At 39.5% G+C, this 17,370-nt stretch overlaps 1 protein-coding gene across 1 annotated transcript; it reads right to left on the bottom strand.

Moving 5' to 3' along the window:
- Positions 1 to 9,106: 9,106 nt before the first annotated feature.
- Positions 9,107 to 9,606, bottom strand: LOC110882136 (nuclear transcription factor Y subunit B-4). Its single transcript, XM_022130220.2, has one exon. It carries the CDS (start codon positions 9,589 to 9,591, stop codon positions 9,202 to 9,204), a length of 390 nt encoding a protein of 129 aa, XP_021985912.1. The 5' UTR covers positions 9,592 to 9,606; the 3' UTR covers positions 9,107 to 9,201.
- Between the last annotated feature and the right edge of the window lie 7,764 nt (positions 9,607 to 17,370).

Genomic DNA, 17,370 nt, shown 5'->3' with positions numbered 1-17,370 from the left:
ACAAGAAGCCCAACAACCCCAGCAACAACAACAGCAGCCTCAACAACAAGCCGCTCACGCCAGAACTTTCAACATCAACGCACGCCAGGCTCAAGCTGACAACAACGTGGTCAATGGTACGTTCCTTGTGAATGGTATATATGCATCATGTTTGTTTGATACTGGAGCCGATAACTGCTTTGTGTCATTTGAATTTGAGAAGCTTCTTAGACGTAAGCGCTCTTATCTTTCGTCACCCTTCGAAGTAGAAGTCGCAACCGGAAGAACCATTGCTGTCAACTCTGTGCTCTGTGATTGTACTCTCGAGCTCAACAATCATATATTCCCGATTGATCTCATTCCAATGCAGCTCGGAAGTTTCGATGTCATAGTAGGCATGGACTTTCTTCGTGAAAACCATGCTGAAGTTGTGTGTTCCGATAAGATGATTCGTTTTGTGCTAGCTAGTGGTGATATTCTATGTGTTTATGGTGAAACTACTGCAAAAGATCTCAAGCTCATGTCATGTCTTCAAGCTCGCAAATATCTCCGCAAGGAATATCGAGCCTTCTTGGCCAACATTGTTGTAGCTGAGACGGACAAGAAAAGGAAAGTTGAAGTCAAAGATGTTCCCGTTGTCCGAGAATTTCCTCAGGTGTTCCCTGATGATCTTCCTGGATTACCTCCAAGTCGTGATATCGACTTTCGAATCGACCTTATTCCAGGAGCCAACCCAGTGGCCAAAGCTCCGTATCGACTCGCTCCATCTGAGATGCGAGAACTCTCAAACCAACTCCAAGAGTTACTTGAAAAAGGCTTCATTCGCCCGAGCACTTCTCCATGGGGCGCACCAGTCCTTTTCGTTAAAAAGAAGGACGGGTCGTTCCGAATGTGCATCGATTACCGGGAGTTGAACAAGCTGACCATCAAGAACCGATACCCCTTACCAAGAATCGATGATCTGTTTGACCAATTACAAGGTGCTCAGTGTTTCTCCAAGATTGATCTACGTTCAGGCTACCATCAGTTGCGGATTCAAGAGGAAGACATACCCAAAACCGCTTTTCGAACCCGATACGGCCACTACGAATTTGTTGTCATGCCTTTTGGTTTGACCAACGCACCCGCGGTCTTCATGGATCTGATGAATCGCGTGTGTAAACCGTTCTTAGACCGTTTCGTCATTGTATTTATCGACGATGTCCTGATCTATTCCAGATCGAGGGCCGAACATGCACAGCATTTGCGATTGGTTCTCGAGTTGCTTCAGGGAAACCAACTCTACGCCAAGTTCTCCAAGTGTGAGTTCTGGTTGGAGGAGGTTCAATTTCTGGGTCACATTGTGAATAGTCGGGGTATACACGTTGATCCTGCAAAGATTGAGGCAGCCAAGGGATGGGTTACGCCAAGGAATCCGTCAGAAGTTCGCTCTTTTCTCGGATTAGCTGGTTACTACCGGCGATTCATCGAAGGGTTCTCAAAGATTGCTGTACCGCTTACCTCCCTTACTCATAAAGACAAGCCTTTTGTGTGGGGAACCGCGCAGGAGACTGCTTTCCAAACCCTCAAACACATGCTGTGCCATGCACCAGTCCTTACACTGCCGAACGGAAGCGATGACTTCGTTGTCTATTGTGATGCTTCAAACCTTGGACTTGGCTGTGTTCTCATGCAACGAGACAAGGTTATAGCTTACGCATCTCGACAGCTCAAAATCCACGAGAAGAACTATACAACCCATGACCTTGAGCTAGGCGCAGTTGTCTTTGCCTTAAAGATTTGGCGACACTACCTGTATGGTACAAAGTGTACGATCTTCACCGATCACAAGAGCCTACAACATATCTTTAACCAGAGAGAACTCAATATGCGTCAACGCCGATGGGTAGAACTTCTCAACGATTACGACTGTGAGATCCGTTATCACCCAGGCAAGGCGAATGTAGTTGCAGACGCCCTCAGCAGAAAGAATTACGTGATAGGTGTTCGAAACATCCAAGCTCAGTATAACCTCGAAGCTCTCATCCGCGAAGCACAACACGCTTGCCTTAACGAGCGTACGTTGAAGAAAGAACGAATCTATCACGATGGAACTCAGCTCGTGAGCAAAGCCAACGGGATATTCTATTATCTGGACCGAATCTGGGTTCCGAGGAGGACAGATTTGCGAAAGATCATCATGAACGAAGCCCACAAATCCCGATATTCCATTCATCCCGGTGCGGACAAAATGTACCAGGACCTTCGCTACAAGTACTGGTGGCCTGGGATGAAAAGGGATATTGCTCTATATGTTGGTAGCTGTTTAACTTGTGCAAGAGTCAAGGCTGAACACCAAAGACCTTCAGGCTTACTCGAACAACCGCCGATACCCGTATGGAAGTGGGAAAGCATAGCTATGGATTTCATAACTAAGCTTCCGACCACGCCATCAGGTCACGACAGTATTTGGGTTATAGTCGACCGTCTAACCAAATCAGCCCACTTTCTGCCAATACGAGAAGACTATAAGGTGGCCAAGTTAGCCCAAATCTACACCGACGAGATCATTAAGAATCATGGTACGCCTCGAGACATTATTTCTGATCGCGATGCTCGGTTTACATCGAGATTGTGGGAAACTTTTCAAGCAGCTCTTGGTACGACGCTGAATTTGAGTACCGCATTCCACCCGCAAACCGACGGGCAGACTGAAAGAACGATTCGTACTATTGAAGACATGCTCCGTGCGTGTGTTATCGATTTTGGTGGTAGTTGGAGCAAACACCTACCGTTGGTCGAATTTTCGTACAATAATAGCTATCACTCCAGCATCGAAATGGCACCTTTCGAAGCCTTGTATGGTAGGAGATGTCGCTCGCCTATTGTATGGCACGAGGTCGGTCATTCACAATTGACTGGGCCCGAGATTCTGCAAGAAACGACTGACAAGATCCACCAGATAAGGGAAAACTTGGTGAAGGCCCGGGACAGACAAAAGATGTACGCCGATAAACGACGCAAGCCCCGCGAATTTGCAGTTGGCGACTACGTACTCCTAAAGGTATCACCTTGGAAGGGAGTAGTCCGATTCGGCAAAAGAGGGAAACTTGCGCCTCGATTTGTTGGACCTTTTAAGATTCTGGAAAGGATCGGTAAAGTTGCCTACAAACTCGAATTACCGGAAGAACTCAGCAATGTCCACCCGACCTTCCATATTTCAAACCTTCGAAAATGCGTAGCCGACCACGACGCAATAATACCACTCGACGATCTTCAGGTCAATGAGACGCTACACTTCGTGGAAAAGCCTGTCGAGATCATGGACCGACAGACCAAGCAACTCAGACGCTCTCGCATTCCTATTGTAAAAGTACGATGGGAAGGCAAACGAGGCGCGGAGTTCACTTGGGAACTCGAAAGTGACATGAAGGCCAAGTACCCGCAGTTGTTCAGATAGATCTGAAGCATCAAATTGGTAAAAGCACACGGCGATGTACGGTTCTCGGCCTAATTTCGGGACGAAATTCCCTAAAGGAGGGGAGACTGTAACACCCCGTGTTTTCCCAAAAGTCAAAGTCAAAGTCAAGAGTTGACTGTTATTGGAATTAAAGATCAATAAAGATTAATTTTATTTTAGTTTCATTTTGATTTTCATATTATGTGGAGTAAGTGTTGTATAATCAAACTAATCGGCCGATAATCGAACTGTGAATCAACGACCGACTGTGAATGATAGGAAGTAACAATGCAATAAAGCTAGTCAATCAATAATCAAGCTAATCAAATCAATCATCGAACTCAAGTGTGGATAATTTTAATGCTTTTATACGTGTGTGTGTGCCTTACGTGTTACTTGTGCATGTTACTTTTATGCTAAAGAGTGTGGTGAATCAATCAAATCAATCGAGACTCGAAGGATAATCAAACACGATCGAAACCGACTTCGAAAATAGGTTGTAAGGATGCTTGTATGTTAGATATAGTAGTTGGGACTGAAAGTAATTTAAATAGAAGCTCTATCCTACTCTACTCCTCAATCTATCGAAATCGAAATATCAAAAATCGCCGCGAAACACTCAAAACCAGGCAAGCCGATCGGACAGGGCAATCTGATCGAACAGGCTAGCCGATCGAACAGGCTGTTCGATCGGGCAGCCGCTCGATCAGGGATGCTGTTCGATCAGCTCACCCCTTTCCACTTTTGGAAGCCTATAAATAGGGCTGTCCTTGTCAAGCTTTCCACTTTTGGAAAAGCTCTGACCGACCAGCCTTCTATTCTCGCCATTTCTCAGATTTCTCTCAAACCTGTAAGTATTTCACTCCAATCTTTGTACGTTTTTGATCCTTGATCGATTCTCCATCTTTCTATCTTTCAAAATCTAAATTCCAACCGTGAAATCACAAGGATCTAAGCATTCTTGGGTGATGTCATCATGGTGTTCTTGAAGAACACTAAGATTGAACATCAATCCGACATGAATAGCTTGAATCTAACCGATTTCCACATAAACAACTTAAAATCTTCCAAAGATCTTAACATTTCACGGTGGAAAAGGATTGAAGGACGGGTTTTCACCAATCTTTCAACTCTTTTACACTCAAACCGGCGAAAACGAAGCTTGAACCGACCTATAAATCATTCTAAACAAACACATGGTTCAAGATTCGGACTTTACCACGAGATTACCGATTACAAGTTAAACGTTAAACTTAGGTCCTTGAACGCTCCCTGACCGAGCTTGGGTGATTCCAGCCGAGTCAGTGAGTAAAGTAAAGACTGAGGTTTTTGTGGTTCAACTTGTGGTCGAACTATCTTTAAAACATCAATAAAATAACGGGAAATAACCAAGTGCTAGGTGATGGACTAACCAGGTCAGGGGCTGGCCGAACGGTTAGGCTATTCGAACGAACAGACCAACCGAACGACTACGTCAGCCGATCGACTAGGCTAATCGATCGACTAGCATCTGGGCTCACAAACTCATGAGGTGTAGTATTGACAGGGTTCTGTCCGATCGATCGAGCCACTCGATTGTAAACATTACTCATCGAATCATGAGATACTACACTTCAACGCTAAACCTCTTCGAAACATTGGAATGTCACCCGATCGAGCATGCCACCCGATCGAGTGACAATTTGCCAAGTGTGCAATGCTAACCGATCGGTTGGACCAACCGATCGAACGGACTGATCGATCGGCCAACTTGATAGGTAATGCTGCAAAAACTCCAAAAGTACAAACCATCATACACAAACACATCCTTCACATCAAAGGAAGAAACAATCCACTTGAAAGAACCAGCCGATCGAGCCAGCCGGCCGATCGAACGGGACGTTCGAACGGACTTTAACCCAATCGAACAGCCCACTCGATCGAACAGCCGACCGATCGAATGGTCTATCCGATCCAGTTTCCACTGTTCACTTTTTCCGCATTACTCATTGTATTGTTATCAAACTGTTCAGGCTAACCTATTCTCAGTGCTCCCTTCGACCCACAACCAACCACTGTGAGTATACTCGATCCCTTTTTGCTTTCAGCACTTTTGGGTGTTACATACGTAATCTATCAAATTCACAAACAACACAAACTATTTGAACGCTAACCTACTTGCATGTATTACTTGACTAAATGATTGCTGTTTATTATGTTTACACGTGGAGTGCTATCTGCCTGCTTTAGCAACATAGTACTATAGTTTGGACTCAGCACCCGTTCACACGGGGGTTGCTAAGGACAATTACTTGTATGGATTACAGTGGTAATCATGTATTGCGAACTGTCTCGGACAGTCAACTCGAAGTCATTGGTATCGATGGTCCCATGTTGATAATTTACATGCATCGTTTGCCCTTGTGTACGTGCTTGGTTATGCGTAAACTTTTCGAACCTTATATGCTATATCAAACTTGTGTACTCACCTTTACATTATATGTATTGACTTTTATTTTAACGTATGTGACAGGTGTTTAAGCTACTAGCGTGCTAGGGAAGCGAGGCAATAATAAGCTTCTAGGAGCCTGTGACCTTAGGACAGTGTCCACATACCTGCTCCAGGGCCATAGTTATCTGTAGATCTTGTACTGGCACCTGTAGTCAGTAAGATCTACAGTTAGCCGTCTAGAAGTCTTAAAACAATATTTAATTCGGTCTGTAATAATCAAGAATCTGAGTTGTCGGAACAGTTCCCATATTGTTTAGTTGATTTCTATGATAACTTGTTATTATTTGGGACACGGTATGGGACGTGTTATATAACTGAATTGTATGATAGTTGTTGTGGAAACTTCTGAACAATCTGTTTCGCTCAGTGCCGCGCCCCGATGATTCCGCCATCGGTTGGGGTGTGACATCCTTAGTTCATATAAAGGTTTCTAATAATTGTCTTCGATATGTTGTTATGATTTTATGCAGGTTACTAGGTGGACTTGGTCAAGTTGGAATATTACGGAATATGCTTTGGAATAAACGTGTGCAAATATGGAAGTAACCGTTGTGGGCAATCGTGGGAGCTCCCCGAAATCTTGTTTAGTTAGTTATTTGTTATTTCTAATTATAATTAGGGGATAATGAAGCTCAAATATGCATATCATACACAACACTCGCTCTCTCTCGTAACACTAAAACTGTTCTCAACACTAACACTAGATTCCATTGTATCGAACTCATTATCTTCCAAAGTTGTATTGAATTATTAGTCATTTGTTCAATATAGTTGGTGATCGGTAGTTTCCATCACCCGAGGTTTTCTGTGCCGGAGATCTCATCAAGATCAAGGGCTTTTTCCTCGTATAAATCTCGGTGTTCATTGTCATTTGCATTTTCAAATCGTTTACATAATTGTTCAAACACATAAGCACTTTACCTCACAATCAAAATTTTGTTACATTATCCTTAAACTGATTTTTGACCAAAACAAGAGTGAAAGTTTGAGTGTAAAATTTTGATGTAAAATGGAAGATGGGCTAAGAGTGAATGGTTGAATGTGAAAGTTTGAAAGTAAAAGGTTCAGAGTGAAAGTTTGAATGTTTGAGATTGGTGTGAATTTGGTGTAGGTTTAATTTAAAGTTGTAGTTGGTTTATTATTGATAATTATATATTTATTTAAGAAAAAAATGTTTGCGTATGGTTTAAATTTGAAAACTTATTTTTTGTATAATGTTACCATTTAAAAAAATCACAGGACCCACACATGTCCAAGCTGACCACCCTCACTTCACACCGCCTAGTCAATATCATCCATCGCTGGCGTCCAGTTTAGTTAGGGGCGGAACTAGCATTCAACGAGCCATAGCATGGGCTATGACTCAACTTCGTATCTGTAGTGTAATTTCTTTTGTCGGTTTTATACAAAAGATACCTCTAAACAACTACGAGGATACCTCTGACAAAAAAAGAGATACTTTAGCCCAAAATAAATAATAAACCTTTCAATGTAAGTCCAATTGTTATGTAAGCCCAACTCCCAACCCAACTAATATTTTAACCCACAACAAATAATAACCCTTTGAATATGGGGCAGGGGTGCGACAACAGATTTGTAGAAACCAAACGTCGTACAAGGCACAAACATCTAAACTCCATAACATCAGCAGCGACAAAGTGCATAAACTGATCAAACTTTGACAAAGTGTGACCTGTGTGAGACTAATAAAAAATCGAACAATCAGAAGCAGAAGTGCAGTCGCAAAACTGATCAAAATTCGAACCAACATCGACTGATCAAAATTCACAGATCGTTTGTGAGTATTCTTTGCTTCTTGTGCTTTGATAGTTTGATTTCTTGCTTAGTTTGTGCTTCGATATTTTGAATTTTTTTAGGTTATTCAAAATTTTGGTAATGATAATACAATTCCGAATGAAACAACTCCGAATATTGATAATGATAATATTGGTGCAAGTCTGATAAAAAATTTAAAAATAAACTTAGCTCGATCTAAAACCTAAAAACTTATTGCCAATATTAATTCATAATGCTTAGCCCAAATGTGAAATTCTCAATATTGATTCCTTGAGCTAAATAATAATAACAATATGAAAAAAACTAGTTTATAAAATTTAATTCTGTAAGGCCTAAGGGTCTTTTTTTTGGCTCGCTCGGGGCACTTGAATTTTCAGAATCGGCCCTACCCCGTAATGTAGGTAAAAAAGATTTCATTCTATAAATGTACAGTAAAAAATCGGGATACCACTGGATATTTCTTCTAGTTCCACCACAGAGTTTAGTTGTGTTTTGGAATTTGGATCACCTCCAACGGAACAAGTGTTTGAGGTGCTCTAATGAATATCAGTTCAATATTTCACCCTACTTACATTCTCAAGCTAAACTAACGACGAATCATAAACAAAAAGAAGCACTCATAAGTTTTACTATTTGCTTTCTGCTTGAACTTATACATTGGTAGATAATTTAGCATGTGAGGGGGCATGTGTTCATTAAATCTAGAGTTGAAATGTAACTTGTGCTTGTTGACCCTCTTCTTTTGTTTATTGTGACTAAAAGTTTGTTATCTGCAATATGCTCAATAGACGCTTAATGAATAACAGGTCAATCCAATCAAGAACTCTTCTCAAGTTGAGTTAAGTTGGATATCTTGAGGAGACTAATCTTTTTTTAATGTGAATAGTCATTACTCATTAGGGGATTTCTCTCTTTCACCCCATTGACAAACATGTTTATACTTGTTACCATCACAAATTATTTAAACAGCAAAAGAACTATACCATACCAAATGCATAGCCGAAGGTACAATTCACACTAGTTATATATGTGTTAAAGCTAGTGCGTAAGAGGGACAAAGTTTCAAGTAATAATCATGTAAATATAAACTTAATATCATGTTATAATAAACGTGTATATTTGAGTTGAACTCAACACACCCACAAATACACATGTGTTTACATAGAGAAGAAAAAGTGTAACTAATATGGAGCTTGAAATTATTGGGCATTTTGAATTGTGATCAAGGGCTAGTAGATGAAAAGATTTCTAGTAACTCATTAATATTAATAAAAAACGTGACGGTTAGGCAAGTTGAGCTGGGTGCATAGATGCAGTGTGTATAATTTGTGTTAATATGGTAGCATAGAATTTGCACAATTACCTTATCAATGGATTTTTCTGAGAACTGAACCCTTGTCAAAGATAATGAAACTCTTAGATTAGAAAATGGTAAGGGTTACATATGCTCTTGAAGGCTTTTTTTGAGAACTTTTAATCTTAAGCCAACAAAAATCTAGGGACGAGTTACAAGGAATGATATCTCCTTACTGCTGTTAGACGGTCCAGAGGCAGCTTCATTAACATGTTCTTCATTCATTCGGTTTGCAGCTGCCCTATCCTTCTCAAACTCCCTAAACTTATTCAAGTACCTCCTAACCGCATTGGAGCAGTCATCAAACCCTAAAGATGCAAGAGCCCAACATAAGTCGTCTCCATTTACTGTCTTGCGATTATCCCTGCGACACTTTTCAGATGCCTCGCCAGTCACGAAAGCTATGAACTCTGAGGCACACTCTTGCATCGTCTCCTTGGCTTGTTTGGAAATCTTGGCTGTGGGTGGTAGGATCTGTTTCATGATCCGGCCCACATTCGCTATGGGCAGCATTTTATCATGCTCATCCATTATATCTTTCTCTAGATTTAGTCACGATCTTGTAAAACACATACACACATGTCACTTATATATACATGTGTAGCTATCATCTCTGTATATGTATTTTATGCGCATATATGTATTTGATATAAGATATGTTTGACGGGTCTTTGTAGGCCACATATTCTCTTGTGCAACTTTTCAATTCATATGTACTGTTTTTGAAGAAATTGGAATAATGGGAGAGCGCAGCCAACATATGTTTTTATTTTATTTCCTAATAGAGGGAAAAACAAAGACTAGGTGGAATAAGGAACTATACTCATCTAAAACAAATAGCATTGAGCCTCCTAGCAACGGTAAGGTTGGTGCCCTGACCCGGAGGTCACAGGTTTAAGTCGTCGAAACAGCCTCTTACAGATTTGCGGGGTAAGGAAGCGTATGTCAGATCAAAGTTGGCCCGACACCCCCGACCACACGCATGAGGGAGCCTCATGTACCGGGTTTGCCCATTCATCTACAACAAACAGTTCTATCCTGAAATAATCGGTTGTGATAATTGTAAAGATGCTTCAATGAAAAAAAAAAAAAGCAAAGACACTACCGAAAGAATTATCTGTGAATCACATTCCTTAATATCTATCCAAAGCTAGGCCATTATTTCCACTACTCTATTCTATTCCTGTCTCCTTGGTAGGAAAACCATTTAAACTACATATATACCAAAAGTGATGTTCCCAGTTTTCTTTTGGGTGTCATTGTCATGACAAACAAATAAGATCTTGAGCTTTTGGTGCCACCTATTCAAAGTATTCTAATTTTCCAGCATTATGATTCTCCTGTACATCACAACATTTCAGTATATTAATTTATCGTTACTATGCTACCATTTTAAAGATTTTCTAGTCCTAGCAACCGATAAGGATGACATATCGATCAATCGACCATTTAACAAACTGATACCAGGACAACTTTTAAAAACATTTCGTAGCCTGCATCAACAAAAATGTTTCTGATGATGATATGAAAAACTATGAAAACTAGGATATTTCTCATGGTTTCAGGGTAAGTTGTTTGGTGTTTCTAGTATGATCCGCTAAGATTGGGGAGAACACACCCTTGTAACCCAATACTTATCTCTTAATCTTTCTTGTACTTCTTTATCACAAAGTGTGTGGACATGAAATGTCCACCTATATATGTGTACTTTTTTAAAATGGATATATGAAAACCAACATAGGCTTGCTTAGGGTTTTGTCCCTATATTTGGGAACAAAGAATTCCTTTTTTTAGATTGTTTATATAGTTAGGTTATAAAGATATGATCCTAGACGAGATTGCTATATCAAATAAATTAATTATATGCAACAATGTGTCAGCACATCACTTGCTAGCCACCTTTTAGTTGCACATACAAAGCATTTGATTGGTGAAACTATTGCTACGATACCAATGAAACACAATGATGTAATCTATAAAATGACTATTACTAGATTTATGCATCCCTTTAGAAAAATAATGATTCGATACTTAGTATTGTTTTCTTTTTGAACGGAAAAGAATCTTACGTGGAAACTCACCCTGTTTAGGATTATATCCAAGATCTACTCCTCGGCCGTCATAAGACCGTACCTCCGATGCACGGAAACCATATGGAATCCGTAAACCTCGCCCCCTTCAGGTTCGAACCCAAGATTAAAACCCCGATTTGTCCTTTCATCCAAATGTCCGTCGAAAATGACCTGATTGGGAATCGAACCTGCGTCTCTACTTGGAAAAACAGGACTACTTAGAGTAATGTTAAATACTCATAAACATCTTTATAATAATCTATTAAAGATGTTAAATACTTAAAAGCCACATGACTTAAATATAAACTATTAAATAATGCTTCCAAAAACCACTACTAGAAAAGTGGTCATTTTGCTACGGAAATTCATACGCAAAAAAATGCGTCGCAAATTTTGACACATTTACTACGCATTTCTTACGGAAAAAAGACCTTGATTTTTTTAGTCAATTTGCGACACAAAAGTGACAAAAATACTAATTCTAAGTATTGTATCGGAAATGCGTAGCAACTTGCTACGCATTTACGACGGATGAATTATATACTAATAAAAACAAAACTCAATGAACAGTAATTGAGTAAATTATATATATATTAATTAAATAAATACTTATTTCAATTAATTAAAACAAACTAAATCAATTAGTGATATAGGAAATATAAGAATATGGGGTATGGGGCGGGGTTGTGACGTGGGTTGAGTACAAACGCCCAAGTCACCATCCCGGGTGGGCTTGGGTTTCGGCGTAGCCCTTTGAGCAGGGGTTTCAGCCAGGGCGATGGGCGGGGCTATCAAGATGACATGGCGGGATCTCATTGTCCAAGACAAGACAAGTAGCCGTTTGGGCTAGCCATTGGCCAATGGCTATGTGTTAAAAAAAAAAAGATCTAGGAAATATTATAATATGGGGTATGGGGCGGAGGTTGTGGCGTGGGTTGGGTACAAATGCCCAAGTCACCACCCCGGGTGGGCTTGGGTTTCGGCGTGGCCCCTTGGGCGAGGGTTTCAGCCCGGGTGTTGGGCGGGGCTATCAAGATGACATGGCGGGATCTCATTGGCCAAGACAAGTAGCCGTTTGGGCTAGCCGTTGGCCAACGGCTATGTGTTAAAAAAGATCTAAGAATTATTAGAATATGGGGTATGGGGCGGGGGTTGTGGCGTGGGTTGGGTATAAACGTCCAAATAACCACCCCGGGTGGGCTTGGGTTTCGGCGTGGCCTCTTGGGCGGGGGTTTTAGCCCGGGCGTTGGGCGGGGCTATCAAGATGACATGACGGGATCTCATTGGCCAAGACAAGTAGCCGTTTGGGCTAGCCGTTGGCCAACGGCTATGTGTTAAAAAAAAGATCTAGGAAATATTAGAATATGGGGTATGGGGCGGGGGTTGTGGCGTGGGTTGGGTACAAACGCCCAAATCACCACCCCGGGTGGGCTTGGGTTTCGGCGTGGCCTCTTGGGCGGGGTTTTCAGCCCGGGCGTTGGGCGGGGCTATCAAGATGACATGGTGGGATCTCATTGGCCAAGACAAGTAGCCGTTTGGGCTAGCCGTTGGCCAACGACTATGTGTTAAAAAAAATATCTATTCACTATAAATACTCACACTTCTATTCATTTTTTACCACAACTACTCCACCTCTTCTATAATGATCTCTATCTTATTTTTAAAAAAAATTCTCATCCAACCACAATACGAAAAAATGAATCCTCATAATCAAGGTTTTGACCCGAAAAATCCGTGGGCATTCCAAGAAACACCTAGCCCAGCATCCAATCGTCCAATTGCTCCCTTTTTAATGCACTCCACGATGCCGGATATGACTGGTTACGCATCGTTTATCTCGAATCGTTTGAAGAATGATGTCAGTCAGTTTACTTACTGTGTGTATAAAAGGTAATCTAAACTGTGCAATTACTTGTATTGTTACGTTGTTACAGGATTTTATGAGCTCGGTACCAATCGGTACCGAAAATACCGTTACCGAAATCCCCAAAAGTATGTATCGGTACCGAATATACCTGGTACGGTACGGTTCGGTACCGGTTGGTACTGGTACAACACCGGTATTTGAGGGTAAAAATCGGTGAACACCGGTACCGAAAATACGTTACGTTTTAGTTCGAGCTACTTTTTGTTATTTGACATGTTTTGTCATTCTTATAGAACGATTTGGTTTAGCGCGCCGCAACGCGCGCGCATGGTAAACAACTAGTTATATTTGTATTTGAATTATATTTAAACGTTTAATTATTATTATTATTAATTATTGCGTAGGAAATGTGTAGGAACTTGCTACGCATTTGTGATGGGAAATTTATTGCGTAGGAAATGTGTAGCAACTTGCTACGCATTTGTAATGGAAAATTTATTGCGTAGGAAATGTGTAGCAACTTGCTACGCATTTGTGATGGAAAATTTATTACCATATTTAAATATTTAACTAGTTTTATTATTACCATATTTTATTATTACCATACATCTCTTAATGTCATTTCAATCATTACTATCCAATTCATTTGCTAATCATTTGGCATTATAATATAAATGCCCTTTTAGAAATATATTGATAATTTATGTGCAACAATAATAAAACTCATAGATTCCAATTTTCAACTAAAAAGAATGTGATGGAGGCATGTAGTAAATAAATGCCCTTTCAAAAATTTGTTTTACGTTTTGTTCTAAATTTTGCGAGTTAACATGACGCAGCGTTCTTGTGTGGTTCAACATTTTTACGTTTTGTTTTACGCTTCGTTGTAAATTTTGAGAGTTAACATTATGCAACGTGCGTGTGTGGTTCAATGTTTTTATGGTCGTCCTTTTTTTCCCGTTTGATAGGTTCATCGTGACGCACGGGTCCTAAATCGACTTAGTTATTATTTTCTATGTTTTATGTTTCGGTCTAATTTCTCCCCATTAACACTTCGCAACTTCAGTGTTGGTGGTCACTAGCGGTGTTGTGGCCTTGGTGCTATTTGTCACGATTTTACGCCCCCACCGCAACGCGGGGGGCTTAATCTATATCTATACTATATAATAAAAGAAACCTGATTTGGGACACATGTCATTCAATGAGGGCATCAATAATTTATAGATAAATTTTAAATTAAAAAGATTTAAATATTATATTAGAATTTTATTTTGATTGTAAATCTAAAGTCTAAAATGTGTTTTAAATCTAATCTATAATTTATGGATTTAATTTTGATTTGAAATATTTAAACAAAAACCCATAAAATTAATAACCATTTAATCAATTAAACGTTAATATGAAGGTAGCATAATCGTGCGATTAAAATAGGATTCCAAGACGTCTTAATCCTCTTGTATTTTAATAAATAAAATGTATATCAAAGTTTATTTTTTAAAACATATCTTAATGACTATATGTGTAATACACGGATTTAATCAACATGTACAATACAATACACGGGGTTTTTTTTAAAGATATAACTTTTTATTATTTAATATATAAAACATATATTCATTCAACCCGTGTAATACACGGGGTTCTAACCTAGTACTAGTTTATAACAAATTTAAGATTTAAAATCTAATTACATGACATATAGTTTACGAAAAATGTGATTTATAAAAAACTGGGTATAATTTATGTGCCGCCATATTAATAATAATAATAATAAATATTTTTGTCATTAATTAACTAGTTAATAATAATACAAGTAATAGATTCTAATTTTCTAACTTATGAAAAGGATAATGAAGGCATAATGTTTTACACATAATTGAGCCAATCAAAAGCTTTAGTTAAATTTCACACGGATCACCATCCTACGGTCCATTGCTCACCTAATATATTCAATCAACGGATTGGATTAAAAATAACTCTACAATCAAAAGCTTTAGGTAAAACCCTAAATGCCTTTTACTTTGAGCAGCACACACAACAAACCCCCCTGCCCCCTTCTCTCTCAATCAGTTCCATTGTGAAAGCACCCGAATCGATGACGAACATCAAACATTGCACTTGATTCAAGACATGAAGAACAAAATATGAACAAGATGTAGAAGATGAATCTCTTTATTGATGAATCAGTCGTCACAGATTACATAAACCAAAGGAGTATACATCATCTACAAACTGGTTTAGATCACAAAGATCTAAACCTAGCTTTCTCTCACTAACACATAGTCTCCCCCTCTCTCTAGAATCCACACAGTGATGGAGAATGGATGGGATCTTGTGAGAGGTGCACAAAGCTTCAAGAGTTGCCTTAATCTACACAATACACACATATATATAGGCTAGGGACTAAACCCGGACAAAACACATTGTCCGGGATACAAAACAATACAATAATCCGAAACACAAGAAAGTCGTCCAGAATGCCTTCAGCAATTCTGATAATCTTCATTATCGTTGACTTTAACTTGGACTTCTGCTTTGGTTGACACAGAACTGATAAGCGACAGTTACCCGGCAGGAACTGCACTTACAGTCTCCCCCTTAACTGTTGCATCAGTTCTGTGTGGCATCGATAATCTTCAATCACTGGATACTGCACTTACAGACTCCCCCTTGACTGATGATATCATGCATGCTTTCAACTTTAGCTGAGACTTGATCTTTTAGGTAGAGCACATCGATCTTCAACCCTTCTAATTAAAGACTTGCTGACGATCACTTAAGGCCGCTTTGAGAAACCCGAAGAATCCAACATCAAACACTATAGATCCTCCCCCTCAAACTACTCCCGAATCAAATTAACGCGAACCGCCCTACAACCACATATAGGAATATCGCTCGATACATTAATCTTCAAACCTAACCGGTAGCAGAAAGAAACATTGGATTTCCAATGCCCAACCTTGAACACTTCAAACTTCACAAAGACATGAAGCTCAGTTCGATAAGTTAATAACAAACTGAACTTTTTAAAAGTACATCCACCATCTTGATCAGAGTCTTCCACCGAGTGTCTGAAATCATTTTATCTCGAATCTTCATGATCCAATCCCGTATCTTCACAAATCCAACAATTACCCAATGACTTTCGTCTCTGATCTCCCCCTCAATGTAAGAACCCCTATTTCGAGAACCTGATCAGTCACCAACTTGGAAGAGGGACCAAGAATACTAATCTTCTCTACTCTAACCGGCAAACGATAAAGGCTTGACCTTCAACTAGTTGCCAAACGAACAATTTGCTTCATCACGTCAACACATGATTAAACCTCGAACAAACTTGACAAAACTCAATCATACACTAGCTCTAACTTGCTTCATGTTATAAACACTTCGCCACCGGTAAGATTAACACTAAGTTAATCTCAAGGATAGTAAACATGAACTTGAATCGATATAGCACCACGAGCTTTTGATTTACAAAGAAAACAGGAATTTCAAAATTTTTACTCCCCCTTTTTCTTTGTAAACAATACAAAAATCCAAGCAAGTCGTATTCTATTCACCCCCTCACTTGATCCGGACAACATAAGTACCATAAAACTTTTCAATAATCCGAAACCGACTTCAAGTCTACAAACTACGCATAATTCTGACTCTTAGTTAGTTATCCAGTACCCCAGGTAACCCGGAATAACTAGAAAAACTCGGAACATGCACAACTCGAAACTTCCGAACAACACTAACTTCTAAATTTAGCTAAAAATCCGGTACCCCAGGTAACCCGGAATTCTTAGCAAATTTTGAACCCGTAAAACCCAGAAGCTCTTGAAACCTTGGATCAGATCATCAGAACAGTATGTAAAATACAAAGGAATTCGAAACAAGCAAAGAAATAGAGGAAACTCTGAAGAAACCCGGAACAATAAACTCGGAACCAAATTTTAATAACACAGACTTATTAAAACTTAAAACTCGGAACAACTTGGAACAAATCCAACAGTTTCAATCCGACTTTAAAGCTCACACTCCAAAAGTGGTTAAAACTCGGAACTAAAACTCGGACAGGAGAGAGCTCGGACTTTAAAAGCTATGAACATCAGACTGTTGTTGTTAAGACTCGGAACAATGAACTGCTTAAAAGTCAGAACATCAAAACTCAGGACTTCGGATCTAACACAAAGTTAATCAGATATAAACAAAATAGATTCAAAACTCGGAGTTTAAAACACGTAAAAACTCAGAACTAACACACATTGAATCAGATCTAACACACAGTTAATCGTAACAAACAAAGGACTTATGAAATTCAGACCCTCTTGTAAAAACTCGGAGTTGAGATCTTTGTTTTAAAAATTCGGAACTGTGAAAGCT

Source organism: Helianthus annuus, chromosome 10 (genome assembly GCF_002127325.2).
Source record: "Helianthus annuus cultivar XRQ/B chromosome 10, HanXRQr2.0-SUNRISE, whole genome shotgun sequence".
Lineage (NCBI taxonomy): Eukaryota > Viridiplantae > Streptophyta > Magnoliopsida > Asterales > Asteraceae > Helianthus > Helianthus annuus.
Note: the sequence above shows the minus strand (reverse complement) of the source record. Positions and strands in the feature narration are given on the sequence as shown.

What these genes read in the sequence shown, in the direction of transcription:
- LOC110882136 (XM_022130220.2), bottom strand. Translation starts at nt 9,591, where the DNA reads ATGGATGAGCATGATAAAATGCTGCCCATAGCGAATGTGGGCCGGATC.